This window comes from Aquarana catesbeiana, linkage group LG02 (genome assembly GCF_042186555.1).
Source record: "Aquarana catesbeiana isolate 2022-GZ linkage group LG02, ASM4218655v1, whole genome shotgun sequence".
NCBI lineage: Eukaryota > Metazoa > Chordata > Amphibia > Anura > Ranidae > Aquarana > Aquarana catesbeiana.
In genome coordinates, this window is record NC_133325.1 from 204,313,858 (window position 1) to 204,340,108 (window position 26,251).

At 40.9% G+C, this 26,251-nt stretch overlaps 1 protein-coding gene across 1 annotated transcript in view; it reads left to right on the top strand.

The window, feature by feature from the left end:
• The window catches only part of SUGT1 (SGT1 homolog, MIS12 kinetochore complex assembly cochaperone), a 232,010-nt gene that overhangs the window by 123,823 nt on the left and 81,936 nt on the right, over nucleotides 1-26,251 (top strand). Inside the window, exons 10-11 of the mRNA XM_073614228.1 lie at nucleotides 8,882-8,886; nucleotides 20,278-20,374. Coding sequence (XP_073470329.1) covers nucleotides 8,882-8,886; nucleotides 20,278-20,374 — 102 coding nt within the window. The remainder of the gene's footprint in view (nucleotides 1-8,881; nucleotides 8,887-20,277; nucleotides 20,375-26,251) is intronic.

A 26,251-nucleotide genomic window follows, 5' to 3' on the forward strand; every position in this document is an offset into this window, starting at 1 on the left:
ATGAAGAATCGTTCTTACAAAGCCAATCTATTAACCTATGAGAAGGTGAACTGCTATCTAGATAAAGGAAGGCCCGTAGACGTGGTGTATCTGGATTTTGCAAAAGCATTTGACACAGTTCCCCATAAACGTTTACTGTATTTACTGTACAAAGTAAGGTCCGTTGGCATGGACCATAGGGTGAGTACATAGATTGAAACTGGCTACAAGGGCATGGACCATAGGGTGAGTACATGGATTGAAAACTGGCTACAGAGGGTGGTGATAAATGGGGAGTACTCAGAATGGTCAGGGGTGGGAAGTGGGGTCCCCAAGAGTTCTGTGCTGGGACCAATCCTATTTAATTTGTTCATAAACGACCTGGAAGATGGGGTAAACAGTTCAATCTCTGTATTTGCGGACGATACTAAGCTAAACAGGGCAATAACTTCTACGAAGATGTGGAAACCTTGCAAGAAGATCTGAACTAATTAATGAGGTGGGCAACTACATGACAAATGAGGTTTAATGTAGAAAAATGTGTTACAAAAATATGAATGCAGTCTATATACTGGGGGGGGGGGGGGGGAACCTCTGGGGCAATCTAGGATGGAAAAGGACCTGGGGGTCCTAGTAGATGCAATGCCAAGCTGCTGCTAACAAAGCAAACAGAATATTGGCATGCATTAAAAAAGTGATTAACTCCAGGGATAAAGCGAGAATTCTCCCACTCTACAAGACTCTGGTCTGGCCGCACCTGGAGTATGCTGTCCAGTTCTGGGCACCAGTCCTCAGGAAGGATGTACTGGAAATGGAGCGAGTACAAAGGGCAACAAAGCTAATAAAGGGTTTGAAGGACATTAGTTATGAGGAAAGGTTGCGAGCACTGAACTTATTCTCTCTGGAGAAGAGACGCTGGAGAGGGGATATGATTTCAATTTACAAATACCGTACTGGTGACCCCACAATAGGCATAAAACTTTTTTGCGGAAGAGAGTTTAACAAGACATGTGGCCACTCATTAAAATTAGAAGAAAATAGGTTTAACCTGAAACTGTGTAGAGGGTTCTGTAAGAGAGGCAAGGATGTGGAATTCCCTTCCACAGGCTGTGGTTTCAGCAGGGGGGGGTGCATCGATTGTTTCAATAAACTATTAGATAAGCACCTGAACGACCGCAACATACAGGCATATACAATGTAATACTAACATATAATCACACACATAGGTTGGACTGGATGGACTTGTCTTTTTTAAACCTCACCTACTATGTAACTATGTAATTGTTTAATTGTGTAAAAAAAAAAAAAAAAAACTAATTGTAGATGTACCTCCAAAATTATTTTCATTTAACATTCCAGCCTACTGGCTATAAGAAACTAGGAAAACCTGTAGTCAGTTGCAGCTGTTTTTGCAGATCAAGCAGAGGAAAATATTATGGAATCACCATGTACTTTTGCAGTTCTAAAACAAACATCTGCATCAGATTACATCCTGAAAATGAAAATCCTGAAAATAAAAAATGATGTAGTCATCACCAAACATCCTTTCAATTGATGATGGAATAAGAAAAGTGTCCATAATCTCAATAAACTTGTGCATTTATTGAAGATTTAATGACTGTCATCTCCCCCCGTACCGTTACCTGACATGCAACCCCATATCATCAATGATTGTGGCAATGTGCATGTTTTCTTCAGGCAGTCGTCTTCATACATTTCATTGGAACGGCACCAAACAAAAGATCCGCACCATCCTCCTGCCCAATGCTGATTGGTGATTCATTACTGAATATCACTTTCATCCAGTCATTCACAGCCCATTATTGCTTTTCTTTAGCCCACTGTAACCTTGTTTTTTTTCCTGTTTAGTTAACCACTTACGGACCACCCACCGTCGTTATAAGTCGGTACTTTGAAGAGGGATATTATTGTTATGGCAGCAGCTAGCTACCATAACCCCGGGAATTATCTCCTTCAGCGGGCGGTCCGCTTTCAGATCAAAGTGGTATCTGATTCGCTGCAAAATCACTTTTATCGGCGGCGGGAGTGGGGCCCCCTCCCGCCATGCTCTGTGCTCTCCGCCTGTCTCCATTGTGGTATGGAGATGAGTGAGGGGAATATTGCCCCCACCCATTTCCACACCATTGGAGATGGGTGGGGGCCCATAGCTCTTAAAAAGAGTTGTTTGAAAAAAAATAAATACATTTTATTTTATTGCATTTTAGTGTAAATATGAGATCTGGGGTCTTTTTGACCCCAGATCTCATATTCAAGAGGTCCTGTAATGCTTTTTTTCTATTAAGGGATGTTTACATTCCTTGTAATAGGAATAAAAGTGACACAATTTTTTTTTAAAAGAACAGTGTAAAAATAAAAGGTAAAATAAAAAAAAAAATTTAAACACGCCCCGTCGAACTCGCGTGCAGAAGCGAGGGGCATACATGAGCAGCGTCTGCATATGAAACCGGTGTTCAAACCACACGTGAGGTATTGCTGCAATTGTTAGGCCGAGAGCAATAATTCTAGCCCTAGACCTCCTCTGTAATTCAAAACATGCAACCTGTACATTTTTTAAAACGTCGCATATGGAGATTTTTTTAAGGGTAAAAGTTTGTCGCCATTCTACGAGCGGGCGCAATTTTGAAACGTGACATGTTGGGTATCAATTTACGCGGCGTAACATTATCTTGCACAATATGAAAAAAAAAAACTGGGCTAACTTTTCTGTTGTCTTATTTTTTAATTTAAAAAAAAGTGTGCTTGTACGGTGTAACAAAGTATTGCAACGACCGCCATTTTATTCTCTATGGTGTTAGAAAAAACAATATATAATGTTTGGGGGTTCGAAGTAATTTTCTAGCAAAAAAAATGTTTTTAACATCATAGTGTCAAGTTAGAAAACTTAAAGCAATATGCCTTGAAAACAGAAAATGCACAACAAAACAAATGAGGAACAAATGGTCAGAAACTGGAGTCAATGTCTGTGACCGAACTGTAAGACATTGCCTAAAGTAAATGGGATTTATATACAGAAAAGCCAAACAAAAACCATCATTCACACCTAAACAGAAGAAAACAAGTTTACAGTGGGCTAAAGAAAAGGACTGTGGATAACTGGATGAAAGTTATATTCCGTGATGAATCGCCAATCTGCATTGGGCAGGGTGATGATGCTGGAACTTTTGTTTGGTGCCATTCCAATGAAATGTATGAAGACGACTGCCTGAAGATAACATGCACATTTCCACAATCGTTGATGATATGGGGTTTTATGTCAGGTAAAGGTACGGGGGAGATGACAGTCTTAAAGTTTATGCACAGCATGTGATTATTGCAGTGTAATACGCCACTATCAATAATTTTATGGCTTAGACCACAACTGCTCTATATCATTGTAAAGGCCATATACATGCATTATATAACTGCAAGAAAGGTTTAGTTTCCCAGTCTAGGCATTAGTAACTGCTACACAAAGCTTAGATAAAAAAAGGAAATCTTTGCTTTTCATTGTCCAATTTTTTTCCTTCTTTGGTGGAAACCTTTTATTCAGTGTGCACAGCATTCTTTTTAAATATTTTCCACTAACAGAACGGTTGACTAACCTTTTCATGTCTTTTCATTCTTGAATTGTTCCTTGCTGTTTTGGGTAGCAAGGGGTTTCCTGTAGTGTCTGTGGTTTGCAAAGCAGTACAAAGTTTTTAGAAAAGTGTGTGAACCTTTATTATTCCAGATAGTTGTGTGAATGTCTCTTAGGCCTTGTGCGCACTGGGCTTTTCTAAATGCTTTTCTCCTGGCAGGAGAAAAGCCGCTTTAAAAACGTTCCCTACGCTATGTTTTTTTTTCAAGCACGTTTAAGGTGTTTGTTCATTTCATTAGCCAGAATAAAAATTTATTCTGACCATTGAAACTAAAAGCACCTAGCACTAAAGCCCTTTTAAATGCGTTTACATTCGTTTAGGCCCGTCAGGTGCTTTTTATGCTCAAAAGCTCCTCTCCTGAATGCAAAAGTAATGTTTTTGTTTTTTTCTTTATCGTACATCATGGGACACAGAGCATAAGCAATAACTTAATGGGTGTATAGGCACCTTCAGGTGATGGACACTGGTATACCCAATACAGGAAGTTCACTCCCTATATAACCCCTCCTCCTATCAGGAGTACCTGTTTTGTTTTTTTTTAGTGTCTAAGGCTCTGCCTCTCTACCCCCCCCCCCAGTGTTGGGTCCAGTGTTGGTTCTGCGGACCAGAAGGGGCGGGAATAATTTTCAAATGAAAAAAGGAGGGGGTGGGTTTACGAAGGGGGGCGGGACCTAGTTGCGGCGCCGTGCAACGTCCACAAGGACGCACACCACAAGCAGGCTTAAGGATCAGCTGGAGCAGTCTCTCCTCGGCTAATAGCGAGGAGGAAGCAAGCAGCCTACACCTGGGACACAGGAGCGGTGGGGCACGTAAGTGCTGCAAGTGGCATCCCTAATACGAGAAGTGACATTTTTCCCAGCACTAGGCTGAACTTAATAGCGGCATCATTCTGTCATGACTATGTTCAGCAATTAGTGCTATTTAATAGTGCCTCTGTTTTGTGCTTAGGACTATGCGTACCAAAAAAGACACCACAAAGTCCAGAAAGGTACCAAAGGTTTCACCCCCAGGCGCTAGGAACTCCAGACGTATCTCCACACTGTCATCCTTGCCTGAAATACCAATTATGGCAAGCAAGGGTGAGCCATTGGAACAACTTGGTGGTGCAGCTGCTTCTCACATCTCAGCCCCTGTATACATGACTGAAGATGTCTTTTCCTCCACCCTGTAGGGTCTGGAAGGAAGATTAGCGGCTTTAGTCACATCCTCCATCCGACAGGATGGGAAGCGTGTCAGATCCCCCTCCCCCACCTTAAACCCTTTATCAAGGGAATAGTGGGTACAGGATGAGGTGTTTCTCTCAGGCGATCAGGAGGAAAGACAAACCGATGATTCCTCTGCAGAGGAAACAATGGTAGATGACCCTTTTTCAGCCTCACAATCTGAGAAGTTGCTGATACAATCTCTTACAGAGATGGTTCGTTCTACTTTCATGCTGCCTCTAACGGCTCTGCTGAAAGTTCAATTTCTTCCTTGGGTTCCTTAAAACCCTCACAGCCTTTGCATGCATTTCCTGACCATGCATTACTAGAAAAGCTTATCTATGCTCATTGGGATCACCCGGATAAGCATTTTCTCCCTCCAAAGAGATTCTCAGTTCTCTGTCCCATGGAGGAGAAATTCACCAAAAAAATGGAAAGTACCAGCCGTTGACGCTGCGATTTCCAGTGTGAACAAAAGTCTAACTTGCCCAGTAGACAATGCACAAATGCTTAAGGATCCAACAGATAAAAGGTTGGAATTCCTGTTAAAGTCCTCCTTTTTTTTTTTGGCAGGTGCCGTTACTCAGCCTGCAGTTGCTGCAATAGGCATCTGTGAATCCCTTGCGCCTGTGCTAGTACGCATGCATAGAGTTCTGTGGTTGAAAAGTTGGTCAGCTGAAACACCATGCAAAAAACTCCTGACTGGGTTCCATTTTCATGGGGATTGGCTATTTGGGGTTGATTTGGATAAATACATCCAAACGATTTCCAGTGGGAAAAGTACTCTTTTGCCAATCAAAAGAAAATATAAACGCCCTTCATTTAAATGGGCTTTTTCTCCTACGCCAGGGGCATCCGCCTCTAGACAGTGGCAACGGCCTCCACCGTCAGACTATAGAGGAAAACCTCAGGGTCAGTCCTAGGCTCAAAAGAAGTCCTGGGGCTGAAACCTTCAAAGCAGAATTCTAAGGCCTCATTATGAAGAGGCGCCTACACCGCCAAGATGGGGGAAAGACTTCTGCAGTTCTCAGAAGTCTGGCAAGAGGAAATTCAGGACAGATGGGTGATCTCCACAGTATCTCTAGGTTACAAACTGGAATTTCGGGACTTTCCACCGTCTCGTTTTCTGAGGTCAAACGTTCCCATAGATCCAGGGAAAAGACTATCTCTGTTTCGTGCACTAGACCGATTAATGACTCGGGGTGATCATACAAATCCCCACAGAAGAGCAAGGTTTGGGGTTTTATTCAAACCTCTTTATGGTACTAAAACCGAATGGAGATGTCAGACCCATTCTAGATCTGAAAAATCGAAATCAGTTTCTGAAGATCCTCTCCTTTCGCATGAAGTCGATCAGGTCAGTGGTTTCTATCCTACATGGAGGAGAACTTCTGGCATCTCTTGACATCAGGGATGCATTTCTGCATGTCACTATATTCCCCGCTCACCAAAGGTGTCTGCAGTTCGAGGTAGAACAGCAGCATTTCCAGTTTGTGGCCTTGCCCTTTGGGCTATCTACAGCATCCCGAGTGTTTACAAAAGTCCTGGCCCCACCTCTAGCCAGGTTAAGGGCACAGGGCATAACAGTCTTGGCGTACCTAGACAATCTTTTGCTGATAGACCAGTCGGTGGCTCGTTTGGAGCAAGGTGTACGCATTACACCCGGTTAGCTGAAAAGTCTAGACTGGATTCTCAACCTAGAGAAGTCTTCCTTAAAACCGCTAAAGTAGCTGGAGTACTTGGGTCTGATCATAGACACAGCCCAGAAAAACGTGTTCTTGCCTCTGGCAAAGATCAACTCCATAAGAGAGCTGGTGCGGATGGTCAGGTCAAAAGGGTCTGCTTGGAACAAAACGATTCAAGCTTTAGACTTGCCAATGTGGCTGTCCCCAAGGGTGTCCCAAAGCCTCAGTTGGTTGTTACTAACCCAGAATTTGCTAACAGGAAAATCCTTCAGACCAGTTATCTGGAAGGTGGTAATGACAGACGCCAGCCTTTCAGGCTGGGGAGCAGTGCTAGAGAAGACAACTGTCCAAGGACAGTGGTCAAGAACCGAGAAAGCCATCAACATCCTAGAGATTCGGGCAGTCCATCTGGCTCTAAAGGCCTGGACCTTCAGGCTACGGGATTGTCCTATCGGGATTCAGTCCGACAATGCCACAGCTGTGGCCTATATCATTCACCAAGGGACACCAAGTGTCTTGCAGCGCAGACGGAGGTGAACCATATTCTAACTTGGGCAGAAAGGAATATTCCATGCCTATCGGCAGTCTTTATTCCGGGAGTAGAAAATTGAGAGGCAGACTATCTGAGTCACCAGCAGTTATTCCCAGGGGAATGGTCTCTTCACCCCGACATTTTTTGGGCTATTTGCCAAAGATGGGGGACTCCGGATGTAGATCTTCTAGCGTCCAGATTCAACATGAAGTTAGTCAACTTTGTGTGCAGGACACGGGATCCACTCACATGTTGTTCAGATGCGTTGGTGACCCCATGGGATCAGTTCTCACTGATTTATGCATTCTCCCCTATTCAGTTGCTGCCATGACTTATTTGCAGGATCAAGCTGGAAAGAAAGCTGGTAATTCTGGTAGCACCAGCATGGCCCAGAAGGTCATGGTATGCAGAAATCGTAAAGATGGCAGTGGAGGATCCATGGTCCCTTCCACTATGCCCAGACCTACTTTCACAGGGGCCGATATTCCATCCTACCTTACGATCTCTAAATTTAACAGCTTGGCTATTGAAACACACATTCCGAAGAAACGTGGGCTTTCCGGGTCAGTTATCTCTACCCTGATTAATGCAAGGAAGCCAGCTTCCAGAACTATATATTATAGGGTCTGGAGGGCTTATGTTTCCTGGTGTGAATCCAAGGGTTGGCACCCTCGGAGATATATCATAGGCAGAATTCTTGCCTTTCTACAATTAGGGGTAGAGATGAAATTGGCCTTGAGTACTATTAAAGGCCAAGTCTCAGCTTTATCGGTCTTATTTCAAAGACCGCTTGCTTCACGTTCTTTATTCCGGGGTTTTATGCAAGGGGTGATCAAACTTCCTTTGAACCCTTGGGACTTGAACTTAGTTTTGTCAGTGTTACAAAAACAGCAATTTGAACCGATACAACATATTCCCTTAGTCCTTCTGACAAGGAAGTTGGAATTGGCTTCTCTTTCTTGTAAAGAGCCATATGTGATTATTCATGAGGACAGAGTGGTGTTGCGCCATCGTCCAGGTTTTTTACCAAAAGCGGTCTCGGGTTTCCACCTGAACCAAGACATTATCCTGCCATCGTTTTTTCCAAAGCCATGTTCCAGGGAAGAAAAGTCACTACATTGTGTTGAGAGCGGTCAAAGTCTATTTAAAGACGACTGCTCAGATTCATAAGACTGATGTCTTATTTATTCTGCCAGAGGATCCTAAGAAAGGACAGGTAGCGTCGAAATCTACTGTCGCTAAGTGGATTCGGCAAGTTATAATTCAGACTTATGATTTAAGGAATAAGATTCCCCCTTTTCAAGTCAAAGCGCACTCTACCAGGTTGGTTAGACCCCTTTCACACCGAGCCGCCTATAGCGTCGGCGGTAAAACGCCGCCATTTATAGCGGCATTTTACTGTCGGATTTGCAGTGCCTTTCAGCCGCTAGCGGGGCACTTTTACCCCCCGCTAGCGGCCGAAATAGCAGTGTTTTGCTGGCGGTATCCCAGCGCTGCCCCATTGATTTCAATGGGGAGCAGTGGTGGAGGAGCGTTAAACACACCGCTCCTTCACTGCTCCAAAGAAGCTGCTGACAGGACTTTTCCTGATGTCCTGCCAGAGACAATGCTGCAGCTGTTTGGGGGCGGATTGCAGGCACCAGTTTTAACGCTATAGCGCCTGCAAAATGCCCTCGGTGTGAAAGGGGTCTTAGTGCTTCTTGGGCAGTGCGTCACCAAGCCTCCATGGCTCAGATCTGTAAGGCCGCAACTTGGTCTTGAGTACATACATTCACAAAATTTTATCAGGTGGATGTAAGGAGGTATGAGGATATCGCCTTCGGCGCAGTGTGCTGCAGGCAGCAGTATAGGTCCTCAAGTCTGGGGGTACCCTGCGGGTTGTCTTTCCCTCCACTCAAATAGCATTGCTATGGGACATCCCATTAAGTTATTACTTAAGGCTCTGTGTCCCATGATGTATGATAAAGAAAATAGGATTTTTATAAAAGCTTACCTGTAAAATCCTTTTCTTGGAGAACGTCATGGGACACAGATATCCCTCCCCTCTTTTTGGGCTTTAAGTATATTGCTTTGCTACTAAAAAGGTATCTTATAGCAGGAGGGGTTATATAGGGAGTGAACTTCCTGTATTGGGTATGCCAGTGTCCATCACTTGAAGGTGCCTATATACTCATTAAGTTATTACTTAAGGCTCTGTGTCCCATGATGTACTCCAAGAAAAGGATTTTACAGGTAAGCTGTTATAAAAATCCAATTTTTTTCTGCTTCAATTGTAAACACCTATACTGTGCACAAATGTAATATGGAGGGCATACAAAATTAAGTGCAAAACTGATCCAAAAAAACAAAAAATATATCAAGCATGTAGCCAGTGAAAACTTAAACACGTGCAAATATGTATGAATTTCTATTTGGAAGGTTCCTTTCACAGGTGCCTTCCACAGGTGGGGCTGTGCTAGAAATAGTGCAAATCAATATTAACCACTTATCTACCAGGCACTTTCACTCTCTTCCTGACCAAGCCATTTTTCCGCTTTCAGCGCTGTCATAATTGTACGGTCATGTTACACTGTAACTATGTGAAAATGTTACCATTTTCTTCACACAAAAAGAGCATATTTTTGGTGGTATTTAATCACTGCTGGGTAGACCAAAAAAGTTGGAAAAAAAAAAGTTTTTCTTAGTTTCTGTCAGTAAATTTTGTAAATGAGTAATTTTCACTGATGTGTGCTGATGAGGCGGCACAGATGGGTACTAATAGGCTGCACTGATGGGAACTGATTAGGTGGCACTGATGAGGAGGCACTAATCTGCACTGATAGGTGGCACTGACGGGCCCTGATAGCCAGCCCTGGTGGCATGGATAGGTGGCACTAATGGGCATTACTGGGCTTTACTGATGGGCATTGATGGGCTTTACTGATGAGCATTGATGGGCATCACTGGTAGGCGGCACTGAAAGTCAGCAATGACTGGCATCACTAATGGGCACTGATTTCTGGCTGTGGTGGACACTGGTTGCTGGCACAGGTTAGCATGGGTTGCTGGCACTGGTGGTGCTCTAATGTAATCAGGGCACTGATCATCAGTGCCCTGATTACATCTCTCACTGTCCCCTGCGAGGAAATGCCACTGATCGGCTCTTCTCGCCACACACAGTGTGAGGCGAGGAGAGATGATTACCGGCACTTCCTTGTTTTCATGTGACCGGCTGTCATTAGACACAGCCAATTGCATGATTAAAGAGCCACATAAGCGGCTCTTCACAGAGATCGGGGTCGCGCCATATCCTAGCAACATGGCGCGATCGTGCAGGGGCGGCCATTCGGATGCGCCGTCATATGACGTCCACTGAGAACGAGAGCCGCACCATCCCGCCGCCATTTGAAAATAAAGGGACAGTGTAAAAATAATAATTTAAAATAAATTAAAAAAAAAAATTAAAGCGCCCCGCCCCATCCCTTTGTGCTCGTGCACTGAAGTGAACGCATATGCAATTCGTGTCCGCATATGTAAACAGTGTTCAAACCACATATGTGAGGTTTAGCCATGATTGTTAGTGCGAGATGAATAATTCTAGACCTCTGTAACTAAACAGGTAACCTGTAAAAAGCGTCGCCTATAGAGAATAAGTACCGCAGTCTGTCGCCATTCCACGAGTGCGCGCAATTTTAAAGCATGACATGTTGGGTATCTATTTACTCAGCGTAACCTCTTGAAAGACCGCTGAGCAAATACCATGTGACATAAAATATTGTAACAATCGCCATTTTATTCTCTAAGGTCTCTGCTAAAAAGAAAATATATGATGTTTTAGGGTTCGAAGTAACAATTTAGCGAAAAATACAAATTAAACTTGTAAACAAAGAGTTCTAGAAAAGACCTGGTCACAAAGGTGATTAACAAAAACAAACGACAGTTTACATATTTTGCAGACCAGATATTTTAAGGTAAGGTTAAGGTAAATTCATCTTCCTTTTTATTTTTTTCTAACTTCACACATGGAAGTGTGGAGGACAGAAAGATATAGTACGTTTTATACCATAATGCAGGGAATGCAGTAATGTAAAAATGTTTTTGGCTTTTGAACCACTTTAAAGTGAACAAAAGCCTGTCATCACTGGCTATTACCGTTGTAGGATGGCTTTACCTGAGGAAAAACAATGACTATAGACTGATGGAATTCTGCCTTTAGAAACAATATTTTGTTCCCTTTACTGCTTTTAACATTTCTTCTAAAGCCCTCTGAACTTGACATTGAACTGCTGCTGTTTTTAAGTGTTGACAGCCAAAATTGTATAAATGTGTTCCTCTTTTACTCACCCATTTTAGGGTGTCCATAATGGTTTAATTCATAATGATGGCATTGTGTTTATTTTTATGTCTGCCTTTTACAAGACGTTCATGCAGAATTCCTAGAGGTTCCTAGAGGGCCTTGAGTATTTTATTACAACTTAACATATATTGAATCCATACATATCCTTGGCGTGAAATACCCTTTATGACCTTAGATCGCCGCATTTTCTGAACAAACGTTCAGAAAAAAAAAAAAATATGAGAATATAGGCAAGCCATTTCATAGAAATCTGTGCCCGCATTGGTTCCTTGTCAGGAGTTTGCATTTTCGTAAGAAGCAAATATCTTCATCTGCTGTGTACAGGTAACAGGTATACATTCATCCTAAGACAGTTTGTAATTGTACTACAATGAAATGTAACATGAAATCAATAACGATTGTGGGAGTGAATGTTTTTTTGCTAATCTGCTTCTCCTCTGTGCATCGAGTTTGGAGAGAAATGCAGGACAATGATTTGAATACACAGAAGGCCTCATTGTTTTACCATTTACAGCATTTAATGTAATTGAAAATAATTAAACCCACATTATCATTATATTTGTAATGTTCTCAGAATACTTTTGTGGATTAAAAGGAAACTGCCTGCAGGTAAAATGAATATAGAACTTGGTATTGTGCTACAGCACTGTGTACTTTTGGCCACTAGTCTGCACTGTTGTGCCATTTTATGGTCAGTATTGACTTCTACAGTAAGTGAAATGGCAAGGATTTTCATATTAACTTGCTTATAGACTTGGTTGATTTTGTTTTCTAAAGGCTAATCTTCAGCAGAAATGTGTGAGAGAGATGTTTTTAAAAGCTTAACGATCATTGCTTTTAAATGTCAGTAAATGAACTGCATATCCTTGCTGCTGTACTTTAAAAAGCTGAGTTTTGTTCCTGCTTTTCATTCTCCATAATACTGGTACTTGAGTATATTAAATCCAGTTTTGAATGGCTTTGTGTTTATATGTCTGTTTTACAACATGCAATCAACCATTCGTTTTCATAATATTTTACATATCAGATTTGTTTGCATTAATAATACATATAAAATAGGGACATGTGCTAATGGAACCATAAACTGATCATTAACCACTTTCCATCCCGGCCAATTCTGGTACTTGGTACTCTGGTACGCTCCTACATTATTATTATTATTATTTCAGGTACTTATATAGTGCGTCAATTTACACAGTGCTTTTACATATGCATTGTACATTCACATCAGTTTCTACCCTCAAGGAAATTACAATCTAAGGTCCCTAACTCGCATTTATATGTACACATACTAGGGCCAATTTAGACAGGATCCAATTAACCTAACAGCATGTCTTCTGAGTGTGGGAGGAAACCGGAGTACCCGGAGGAAACCGTTGCAGGCATAGGGAAAACATGTAAACTCCAGGCAGGTAGTGTCGTAGGTGGGATTCAAACCAGCAACCCTTTTACTGCTAGGCAAACGTGCTAACCCGCAAGCATTATATGTTTTTTTTTAGCAGAGACCCTAGGGAATAAAATGGTGGTCATTGCAACTTTTTATGTCACATGGTATTTGCGCAGCAATTTTTTTATTTATTTTTAACACACTTTTGGGGGGGGGGGGGGGGACTTTCATGAGTTAACAAACAAAAAAATACAGTAAAGTTAGCCCAATTTTTTTGTATATTGTGAAAGATGATGTTATGCCAAGCTTTATGTCACGCTTTAAAATTGCGCACACTCGTGGAATGGCACCAAACAAAGGTTACATGTTTAGAGTTAGAGGTCTTTGGGCTAGAATTGTTGCTTTTGCTCTAACGCACGCGGCGATGCTTCACATGTGTGATTTGAATGCCGTTTACTTATGTGGGCGTGACTTGCGTATACGTTCCCTTCTGTGTGCTAGCATGCGGGGAATGGGGCGCTTTTTAAACTTATTTTATTTTTTTATTTGTACACTTTCTCTTTAACCGGTTCAATACAGGGCATTTTCACCCCCTTCCTTCCCAGACCAATTTTTAGTTTTCAGCGCTGTCGCACTTTAAACGACAATTGCACGGTCGTGCAACGTTGTACCCAAACAAAATTGACGTCCTTTTTTTCCCACAAATAGAGCTTTCTTTTGGTGGTATTTGATCACCTCTGCGTTTTTTATTTTTTGGGCTATAAACAAAAGAATAGCGACAATTTTGAAAAAAACACAATATTTTTTACTTTTTGCTATAATAAATATCCCAATTTTTAAAAAAAAAACAAATTTTTTCCTCAGTTTCGGCCGATACGTATTCTTCTACATATTTTTGGTAAAGAAAAATCGCAATAAGCGTATATTGATTGGTTTGCGCAAAAGTTATAGCGTCTACAAAATACGGATAGATTTATGGCATTTTTAAAAAAAAAATGTATTTATTTTTTTTTACTAGTAATTGCGGCGATCGCGATTTTTTTACGTGACTGATACATTATGGCGGACACATCGGACACTTTTGACACATTTTTGGGACCATTCACATTTATACAGCGATCAATGCTATAAAATTGCATTGATTACTGTGTAAATGTGACAGGCAGGGAAGGGATTAACCACTAGGGGGACAAAAGGGGTTAAGTATGTTTCCTAGGGAATGCTTCTAACTGTAGGGGGCGGGGACGTACAAGGGGAGGAGACCGATCAGTGTTCCGCTGTACTGGGAACACAGATCGCTCTCCTCTCACCTGACAGGACGTGGATCTGTGTGTTTACACACACAGATCCACGGTCCGGCCCGGTTAACAGGCAATTGCGGGTGCCCGGCGGACATCGCGGCCGCCGGCCACACGCACCGGGTCCCGAGCAACGCGGCGGGCGCGCGCGCGCCCCCTAGACGGCCGGGAACCCAAGGCCGTCATATGACGTCCACCCAGGATGGGAGATCCCATCTGTGGACGTCATATGTCTATACACGGGTAGGGAAGTGGTTAAAAAAAATTATTTTTTGATCACTTTTATTCTTATTACAAGGAATGTAAACATCCCTTGTAATAGGAATAGTGTGCGACAGGTCCTCTTTATGGAGAGATGTGCGGTCAATAAGACCCCACATCTCTCTTTCAGACTGCAAAGGCTGAGATTAAAAAAAAAAAACTCTCAGCGTTTCCAGCCGCGTCTTTGGCTTTTACTTCCGCCGGCCCGGGCGTGACGTCATAACGTCGCGTCCGGGCCTCCGAGGGTCATAGAGATGACTGACCAGAAATCTCTATGGTAAACTTCCGGCGGCAACCGATTCGTTCCCTCCTGCTGCCTGTAAGAACGATCAAGCGGCTGAACTGTCGCTATGATTGTTCTTACGGTGCACAGAGTCACCGGCTGAAAAAGATATCATCTGGATAATGCCTGTAGCTGCAGGCATCATTCAGATATCCCCACTCAAAGTCCATGATGTCATATGACGTACCTTGGGCGGGAAGTGGTTAAAACATAAAAATGTGTCTAATTCTTCTTGAACAACATGAAAAAGGTGTACACGGTTTTGGATTGCTGGAATAGTTAACTTGTTTTTATGCTGGATACTGCTTAAAGCGTTATTGCTTTACCTCGCTTATCCCAACATGGATCTTGTGAGAAGAAAAGCAGAGGAACCAGCAGTTCTATAGCTCTCTAATTAGCCAGTATATTGCTTTTCTCCTATTATGAAATGACACCTTTAGGCCCACAACCCTTTGTTGTATTTTTAATAAATGAATTTCTTTGCTATCTCTTTAGCAGTTCTGACTCATGTGTATACTCTCATTTGTTAATGATGTCTCTGTGCTCAGAAAAAAAACAAAAAACGTATCTCTCTCTCTCTCTCTCTCTCTAAACATGTTTTTACTTACCTGCTCTGTGTAATGGAATTGCATAGAGCAGCCCCAATCCTCCTCTTCTCGTGTCCACTGCCAACGCTCCTGCCTCCTCTTTTTGGCGTGCCACTGTAGGAAGCCACTTCCTATGGTGGCACACCTGTGGGCTTGATCCTGAGCTCAGCTGTCTGCGTCTTTAGACTAGGACAGCGAGGCTTGACTCCACCCTCTGCTCCCTTGTCATAGGATTTCACTGACGGCAAGGAGAGCAAATGAATTCCACTACTGTCAGCCATTCCACATGTTGTCACAAATTATAAATGCTCCTTCACTATAGATGGGGGCTAGATATTAAACTTGGCAAAAAGTCACCTGTGTCTTGTGACACAGCCTCGTAAGCCAATTTGTATAACGAAAGGTGTTGGTTTATGACTCTCTTTCACAGACCAATATGTAAGGGTTCAGACTGAATACAGTGCAACCTTTTTTTTGCCATAATATAGTAGTAGCCGCAAAAATAATTTGGTCTTAGTAGGAAGCTTAAGGCTGCAGATGTTGGGGAATTCAAAGGTGTCTGAGATTAATGCAGTGACTGCTAACCAAAACGGTCTGACCCCATTACAAGACCGTACCATATATAGAAAGTTCCCCTGCTCCAGCTCACATTTATGACAAGTGAGATACGGCCACCTACGCTTTAGAAAAAGTCTTTTTGGGGTAATAGAAACATTTTTTATCTTAACCATTTTTGCTCTGGAATGTTTTACCCCTTCATGACCAGACTATTTTATGCTATTCGGCACTGCGCTAATTTAACTGGCAATTGAGCGGTCATGCAACACTGTACGATAAAGAAATTTTAATATAATTTCTTTCCCACAAGTAGAGCTTTCTTTTGCTGGTATTTGATCACCACTAGATTTTTTATTTTTTGCTACGTAAACAAAATTTTCTACTTTCTGTTATAAAACATTTCTTCATAAATTAAAATTTAGGCCAAAATGTATTCTACTACATGTCTGGTAAAAAATAAAGACACAAAAAGGTGTATATTAATTGGTTTATGTGAAATTTATAACGTCTGCAAATTGTGTGTGTGTGTGTATATATACATATATTTGAAATCAGTTCTGAGGTACTGACAGCCTATATCATTTCTTCAGTCTGAGATATTTAATAAAATGTAGTAAAGTACTCCGCGCTGTCATGGTGTGTCTGAATCATTATGCTGTTAATATACAAGCTGCCAAAGTTATTCTTATTCTATCTTCTGACGTGTAACCACCTGTATGGAGATGGATTTTCCATGAGGGTGTAGGACAAACCCAGGTTCTAATCACGGAGGATCCCCAAGGTTTCATCCCCGTTGTCGGCTGACAATGCAAGCCTGTTTAGAAATATTGTGGGGGGGGGGGGGGGGGGGACTTTGGACTTTTTAGGCACAATAATACAAAGTAAATTACAAAAAGAATATTTTATTTATTAAAAAAACATATGCAATTGTTAAAAAAACCACCAAGCAATCTAGATGCATAAATATCCAATGTTCAATAAAGTTGCCGCTGTACAAAGCCATACACATGTATACAAAACCCGGAAATCTGGACATTGATCCAAGGTAGGTACAGATCCAAGGGTATGGCTAGACAGTGGACATACGATAATGATATTCAACTAGAAACTGTGCTCAATGTGTTACGCGTGCCTTCACGCTTCTTCAGGAGCAAAGATAATTGTGGCTAGACAGAAATAAATAAAAATATAAAATCAGTATACAATATTCTAGTAGACAAAAAAGGGTTTATCATCAATCAAAACAGCTAAAGAAACCCACAAAGGCCAGATTGCATCAGCATAGAGTGAGCAAAGGGGAGCAGAACAAGCGGTCATCACATTATCAGACGGTGTAAAATAATAAAAACGGTAGGTAGCCAAAGATATGTCAGTATCCTATAAAGATAGCAGTGCATATAAAGATTGAGGTAAATATAATTGATTGATGGTAGTGATTCCAAATGGAGTACCAATGCAAACCAAATGATACTTACTATATAATGCAGCTTAAGATAACAAGGTTGTTTAAAATAGAATTAAGACAGGGACGGCCTGGGATTGTAGTGAAACAATACGCCGAGTTCAGAGTTCGCATGAGTATAGTTGCTTGCCTACAGAGAAATAAGGATATTAAAGTAGTAATGAAAAAAGAGGGAGAAAGGCCATAATATTGCAAATAATCCATAGGGTGATATATATAAAAACTCACCAATTAGAGGGTGAAGTTAAAAGAATTATGCTGGAGGGCTAAAGTAGTTAGGGGTAGATGAATAGGGGTAGAGATCCATTATGCAGGAATCCAGCGAGAAGCCTGTTTGACTCATAGAACGTATGTTCTTTTGTTCTTACGTATGTTCTTTTGAGTTTAAACTATCTGGTAAGCCTGCATCTACTTCGGTGGTGGCTTTATCACATTGGTGTCTTTAGTTTGGTCCTGTGTGTGGTGATCGAGACCATTCTATCTCAATATGGACTGTAATTACTCACTGCACATTGTGGATTTCTGAGATTTTTATGGACTTTAATAATTTACTTTGCACCAGTTTCGATTTTTATTTTAGTCACATATTTGTTTTATTTCACATGTGTTATTTTTATTATTCATATATATAGGTTTATTGTGGTTTGTTTGGATTCACTTTTGATTCATTTGTCCATGCTCATGGCAGGGCTGTGTTAATCAAGCTTAGCACTTTAGCGCTACACCCACGCACTTTTATGAGGTATTTAATAAGATGCATGGTAATTTCTTTTGTCACAATTTTTTTGGAAAATGAGTTCAGTACAGTGTCATCATATGACTAATGTGGCAGTGGTCAGGGACACTGACTGATGACAGTAGTAAAAACAAACAAAAAATAATAATTTCCTTTAAACATTTTAAACCTTTTTTTCTTTTTTTTTTTTTTGCATACTTTCATCAGAGTAGTTCAGTATCGCCATAGTAAAACAGTGCATAGTAAAAGTAACACTGTACAGGGTGCTATGATTGGCCCAGGTACCATGTGATTGCTGTGGGCTAATCACAGCATCACTGTATAGGAAGCACAGCTTTTATGAATGAAATTTATTCAAAACTGCTCACCGTGACTGATGCCAACAGCCAAAATCCATCAGAGACAATGGTCGCTAAAATGTCATGCTGTGCCATCCAGACTGGTTCATGTACATGATCCATTCTGCCCATGCAGTCGGTAAGTGGTTAATGCAAGGTATACATTAACCTCTTGCCGACCAGCCACCACAGTTATACTGCGGCAGTTTGGCTTGGCTGCGCGAATCGGCGTAGGTGTAGGTGTAAGTCGGTGTAAGTCGGTTCTGTGGGCGCGTGCGATTGGGCAGTGGGGGAGCCAATCAGCGGGTCCAGGGGACTCGATGTCCGCTGGCTGCCCACGATCGTTCCTCGCAGAGACAGAGTGGGGATCTGCCTGCGTAAACAAAGCAGATCTGCGTTCTGAGAGGGGATGACGCAGGATCTTGTCTTTCTGCTATACAGGTAGACGGAACTGTGTGTTGTCCCAGGCAGTCCATCCCCCCACACAATTAGAAACAAACTCCGAGAACACAATGCCTTGATCGCCACTGATGTTAACCCCTTCCCTGCCAGTGTCATTAGTACAATGTCAGTGCATATTTTTAGCACTGATAACTGTAACAATGTCACTGGTTCCCAAAAAAAGTGTCAAAAATGTTAGCTAGGTGTCCGATCTGTCTGCCACATGGTCGCAGTCCCGCTAAAAATCACTGATCATCGCCATTACGATTAAAAAATAAAATAATCAAATAAAAATGCCATAAATCTTTCCCCTATTTTGTAGACGCTATAACTTTTGCACAAACCAATCAATATACGCTTTTTTTTTTTTACCAAAAATATGTAGCAGAATACATATTGGCCTAAATTTTTTGAAGAAATTCGATTTTTCTTTCAATTTTTTATTGAGTGTGTTTCATAGCAGAAAGTAAAAAAATATATATATATATATATTTTTTAAATGTCCGGCTTTTTTTGTTTATAGCGAAGAAAATAAAAACCGCAGAGGTGATCAAATACCACCAAAAGAAAGCTCTATTTGTGAGAAAAAAGGATGTACATTTTATTTAGGTACAGCATTGCAAGACGGTGCAATTGTCCCTTAAAGTAACGCAATGCCGAATTGCAAAAAAAAAGGCTTGGTCATGAAGTGGGTAAATCCTTCCAGGGCTGAAGTGGTTAAAGTAAAACATGTTTAAGCTTTACAAACACTTTTCAAGCCTTTTTTGGAGATGGAAAAAAAGCCCTTAATACTAGTACGTTGGTTTTCAACCCCAAGAACATGGCGGCAGTGGGAACAAGTGAAAAAAGTATTCTCAACTGGCCCTAACTTCTAACCTTTAGGCCATATAATAGATTTTTAAACAAATTATTATAGGAATGTTTGTACAAAAATTCTCATTACATTCGATGGCTTGACCAATTTTGTTTGAAAGTACTTTGAAATTACATTTGCTTTTAACATTTGATTTTGGAACTAATGGACTTTACCAAACAAAAACTATAGACACAGTTAGTAATGTGTTGGATAAAAATTTTCTGTCCTGCTCCTTTGAATTTTCTCGCCACTGTAGCCAAAAATGATCGATTTGACCACAATCATTTTTAGATCATCCAATGAACATTGTTAAAACAAAAAATGTCAAACAAATTTCTACTAGCATATGGCCAACTTTACCTTGGCCCTTAGGCTGCCTGTAACTCTCTTCCACACATTTTACTTCCTTACACGTAAGATTTAATTTTAACACTGAAATATATACATATACAGTGATAGTACGAGTACGATATGATGTGGTAAGCTTCCAGAATGGAGGAGAACTAATTGTTGTGTTTAACCCATCAACCTTTTATATAGTGTGAATACTGGGGAAGAATTGAGCTACAGAGAGTGAAAAGCTGTGTCCTGCTTCCCTTGCAATTTTTTTGTTTTTGTTTATAAAGATAGGACTAATTACAATGATAATTATATGATCCTGTTTGAATACTAATTTTTTTTTAATATGTATTTTCAAGGCACGACTGGTACCAAACAGAGTCCCAGATCATCATTACAGTAATGATCAAGAATGTACAGAAAGATGATGTACACATAGAGTTTGCCGAAAGAGAGGTAATGTGTTTTATAACTCTAAAAACTAGACACTTAATGTATTCTTTTTCATATGTGTTCATTTTCAGTGGCTTCTGTTTTAGCTGCACCTCATTCACAGTTGAACAGAAGCGTTGATGCCCTGCAATTAGCATGCTGCATTTAAGTCAGAAATTGGCAGCCTATATGTGAATAGGAGCATAGAGCTTACCCTTCCAGCTGGATAAAACACTCTATAATGTTCATATGCAAAATTTCTTACTGACTCAAATTAGTTTTTAAACATTGTTTTTTTTTTTTATTTCAACCTTAAGAAAGTTACTAAATAGTATAAGTTTCCTTAAGGGTTCTCACATCTAATCAGAGGCAGGGTGCATTCGCAGTTTTGAATTAACCCTTGGGGCTAGTTCACATAAAATATGGTTATCAGTGTTTTTCCATACTGGAAGAACACCAGTCACTGCTAAGACACACACAAAATAATTGTTTCCTATGTACATGTAAACGCATCCTGGAGCTGCGCTGCAGTGATCTGCAATAAAATGCTAATATGCTGAATTTTATTACAGTGTATAGTACAAGCTTGCATGCCATTGTACAGCAGAGCAGCACACCGTGCATGAAAGTGTCACTTTGTGTACTTCAAATTAAAGTTGTCAACAAAAAAGGGAACTGTGTGATGCGCTGAAACGCACATCACACCACCTCCTAATGCTCGCTCACTGCAGTAAATTAGTGTTTAAACCGCTTTGGTTTAATGTACAGCAGCTGTCAGGTATACAAATACAGTAACTGTCCACCACCTTACTAGATCCTCACTTAGACAGCCTTATAACAAGTTAAGCCTTTAATGAAGCAATGAACCTGGTTGCATCAAACAGCTGCTCTACTTTTGCTCTTATTTTACATTTTTGTTGGTCAGCCCAACCTTTATATTTTCCCAGTACTGGATAGAAAATGGAAGATAATGTCTCATTGGCTTAGGGTGTCATTAGAGATGTTTTCCAATGCAGACACTTTGTTTGGTGTAGGCTCGTGGTTGGGGATGCCTTTTCATGAGGCCTGTTTCCAGGAAGAAAGTTTAAGTATTGTGTGTTTTAAACTTTATTACTGAACCTGTCAGCACCGCATACAATATATTATGTTTATATGGAAACACCAAACATCCATTCAGACCATGATAAGCTGTAATTATGTGTTTGATAGCATAATGTTTTTCATAAAATATCACACATACATGTATAAAACGTCAATTGTTTTATTTTTGCATAATATTGGTATTGAGTTACTTTGTTACTACCCTTATCTTATATTCAGATTCTACAATTTTTAATTTTGCAGCACAAGTAGAAAATATTTCTCAGCACTATTTCTAGGTCTTGATGCAGAAATCAATGTCCATATGACATGCATGTAACTGGAGACCAAAGGTCCTCTAACACTTTGCACTGGCACCATGAGAGTGACAGAATTGCCTTCAGAAGGAAACCCTCTAATATATTTATTGGTTATAGCTATACTATGCTATTCCTTGCTTACGTAAAATGGTGTTGGCAGTCCCGTTGAAAAGGAAGAATAAAGATTAGTGCAAAAAAAATTTGGTATCATCCTGGGGTTGTGTACATGCTGTGATGCTTTGCGTCATGGCACAACTGATATTATCCTGCCTTGTCACTTTTTTGCAGGTGGTACCACTTGCTGAAAATTATCCATTCAATTAAATGGGGCTGCACTGTAACCATGTGCACTACATTGAATTGTAGTATGGTGGTGTGGGTTTTGGGTGTAAAAGCAGGGGGTGCGGAGGCTACAGAACGCCTCCTCATCATCTGTCAAACGCCCTCTGGAAAGCAGTCCACCGTAAAATGCTCCTCGCAGGATGATGCCAGTGTAAACAAGAACTAAGAATAAGTCTATTTGATGCAAAGCATAATTCTCCAAATATACACAAACACTACTATAATCTACTTTTTGTGAAATAATTTGTTTGTGTTTTTCGGGCCTCCATGTACCATCCTCCTCTTTCCTTTTTTTTATTTTAGTTTATTTTTTTATTTTTTTGTGTCACTTTAATGTCATACCAACTTGTCAGCTTTCATACAGTAAATCACACGATTTGTAAGCTTTAGAAATGCAATGCAAATAAAAATCTTATGTATTTCTATGTGGCTGGTTTACCTCTGTGCGCTGCAGCTCAGTGCACTTTTAAAACCTAAGACAATGCTGCATTTTTAGGTTTTTATGTATGTCCTGACCTGATTAAATTAATGGTATAAAAACTCATGTACCATGATTGGATAACTGTTCTGAATGTTTCTTCCTCACATTTGCATAATGAATAACATAAAAATGCATGCAAAAATGTATAATTAACACTTCATGACCATACTTACCCTTCTGGTTCCATAGCCCACTCTTCACTCCTTATATTTTTTCACTCTTCACGGATTGTATTCGGAATTGTATTCAATGGTTTTAGCATTTTTCTTAATCTGTAAATCATTACTGCTTTGATCTGAAGAGAGTAGAGCTCTCATGAGGCTTGTGCTAAAAAAAGTACGGCAAATAAGAAAAGTATTGCATACAGTACGCAACTGTTTGTTACAAAACATCTTGCACTGATGGTACACATAATACCAAGGATGATACACTTGACTTCCTCAAGTATTCAGTGTTGCTAGTATTGTCTGAAGGCCTAGGCACACGCTTACAAGACACTGTGGAATCATAGGGCAAGCCAGTCTAAACTGTGATACTCCCTTTCAATATAAATCAAATACACAAATGCCAAGGACTGTATAAATGTAGCCAACACTAGAGCAAGTCTGGAGCAGCATTTTCTCCACAGAAAGGGAGCCATACACATAATGATAAATCATTTATTGAAGAATAAATAGTTTCAAATTATATTTTGTGTAAAAACATTTTTGTCATTCTGTTCCTTAATCTTTATCCATCCCAATAAGACTAACATTTATTTTAAAGCTTGATTCCAGGCAAAAGCTTGAGGAGCAGGTTGAACCTCGTTCCTCCCACCCATTCTCCATTGCTTTTTTTTAAATAAATATTTTAAGCGCCCTTTATTACTCAAATCCACCTTCGTTTGTCCCACACCAGCGCCTCTTCTGGAAGTGGACTGGTCACTTCATTGTGACATCATCACACCGCTGAGAGCCTGAGCCAGCCACGCCCCCCCTTCACAGCCCGGCACTCCAATGAACGCCGGAGTGGCAGAACAGAGAGCTGGTGACTGACAGTCCTTGTTCTTTGATCACTTCGTTCTCAGTGTAGAGGCACCTAGGGTAACCTAGATAAGAATGGATGTTTAAAGGATAAGTTCACCTTTGTTCAACTTTTTAATTTTTTTTTCTAAATTCCAACTCCGCTATGTACCAGTATAGCATTAATGTACTTTTTTTTTTTTTTTTTTTTGCAAAAATATCAAAGATTTCCATTAAATCTACAGTCACTTACTTCACTTGTCCTCACCCATGTTTCTAAACGTATCCATTGCTTCTGCCTTACATCCTGGTCAGGCTTCAGGTCATAACACAGGAAGGAGTTGACCAGCTGACCTCATTAGCACGCACCCTGCATCATCCACCCTCCTACCTACCCACCCATTCCCAGCTGCACGTTTTTCAAATGAAATGCAGTCAATCAGTGATCACTCTTCTCACTAAATACACAATATACAATGAGATTGCATAGTGTATGGCCATCTTTATACAAGTACATAAAAGGAAAGGTTTTTTTTGGGGGGGATTTTAAATGAGGTAAGTACACATGGCTAGAAGATGAGTTGATATCAAAAACATGTTTTTATTGGTGAAACAAGGAACATGGCAAAATGACATGATACATGCAGCAATGAATACAATTGTCAATAACATATTACAGACCATATATAGAAACATACATTGGTAGCAACCAGCCAACCACTGTGTTGTGTGTAACGAATCCTGGATGCAGTAAAAACACTTAAAAATATAGGGGCTTCTGCATGAGAGTAAGTGCATCCAAATGAGACGGACTCGTTTTGTGGATAATACCACTCTTCAGGGGTGAGTGCACACAAATCTTTAAAACAAAACGTGAGTAGACCAGCATGATCCAATGTTGTACCCCTCATTGGGGAGGATATGTACAAAAAGAAAGGGAGAGAGTTACTCATCCCTATAAGTACTTGCATTGTAATAAGTCTGGAAAATGGGGGACGAGGAGTCAGAGGCTGCCCAAATTGTCTGTACCGGAAGCTGTAGAAGGGACCCGCAGGAGAGGGACCGGGTGCATAAACGTGATCCCCAAGAAGACGGAAGACCAAGATCCAGATAGTGGTGTGAGTGGGCTTCATATCTAAAAATATATATTGGGTATACTGTAAATACTCTATTGTGGGAAGTTACTAGAGCCCAACACCAAGGTGAACATATGGGTGGGAAGGAAAATAGTGTGTGAGGAGGAAAGAGCAGATCAGAGATAAAGAAAACCATGAAACAGATATAGGTGACAAAAATAAGAGTGAGCTTCTGTGAGCATGAGCAGGAAAAGAATGACCATGTAATTACCAGTTACTGATGTAGAAATTGAATTCCAAATGGTGTGCAGTGTGCACAAAAAGGTGCTGCTATGCGGACTGGCTAGCACAGAGTGAGGATGTTAAATACACTCGGCACACCCCACGGGCTCCTCACAACATCAAGAGAGGAAAAGAGATGTCCACACCCGAGCAGCAGCAGCCGCCGCCCATGGAGGCTGGAAACACCCTCCTCTATATGGTGACACCAGATGGAAAAGTTAAAGCGCCAGGAAGCCCTGTGGGGACATCACGTGTCCACAGGGCACTCATCTTCTAGCTATGTGTACTCTCCTCATTTAAAGTCCCAGAAACCCCCCTTTCTTTTCACAGATTTAGGGATGGAGACATGTGACCCATATGTCTCATTTAAAGTCCCAAACTCCCCCTTTTTAGTTTATATGAGGGAGTGGACAGAAACACTCAGCTGTCAATCCCCGTTCACAACTCTGCATGGCGGGAACTCCCATTCCCAAATACAATTTTTTTTTTTTTCAGAGTGGGGGAAGGCGTTTTGGAGCATTTTCACTCATCACACATAGGGCAGCCCATCCACCTGAATGTGCTGCCCTGTACACAGCAATAGCCCCAAAGAAGCTTCAGAACTTTATTTTAGAGCGGAGCTTGGTGCGTTTTTTACTGCGATTATTGGTGCAGTGCATTTCTGAAATGCAAGGAAACACACAGATGTGAATGGAGCTTCATTGTTCTTGTATTAACGCACCAATTTCACTTTCAGGCCCCATTCACATCTAGCATAGTGGGAGCGCACATTTTGTGGCTCATTTTTCCTTTGACACGCATAGGGCAGCCTGTTGATTTCAATAGGTTGCACTACATGTTGTTTATGGGACATTTTGGTGTTTTTTGGGTTGCATGTTTGCAGCATTTACCACCTGTTTTTTTCACATGGCAAAATGTGTGTTTGCTTTTATGTGTGTTGTGCAGTTTTTTTTATTTTATTTATTTCAGGTACTTATATAGCGCCGTCAATTTACGCAGCGCTTTACATATACATTGTACATTCACATCAATCCCTACCCTCAATGAGCTTACAATCTAATGTCCCTAACTCACATTCATACATACTAGGGACAATTTAGACAGGATCCAATTAAACTACCAGCATGTCTTTGGAGTGTGGGAGGAAACCGGAGTACCCGGAGGAAACCCACGCAGGCACAGGGAGAACATGCAAACTCCAAGCAGGTAGTGTCATGGTTGGGATTCGAACCAGTGACCCTTCTTACTGCTAGGAGAAAGTGCTATCCACTACACCACTGTGCGCAGTTAACAATGGTACTACTAGTAATTTTAGGTGT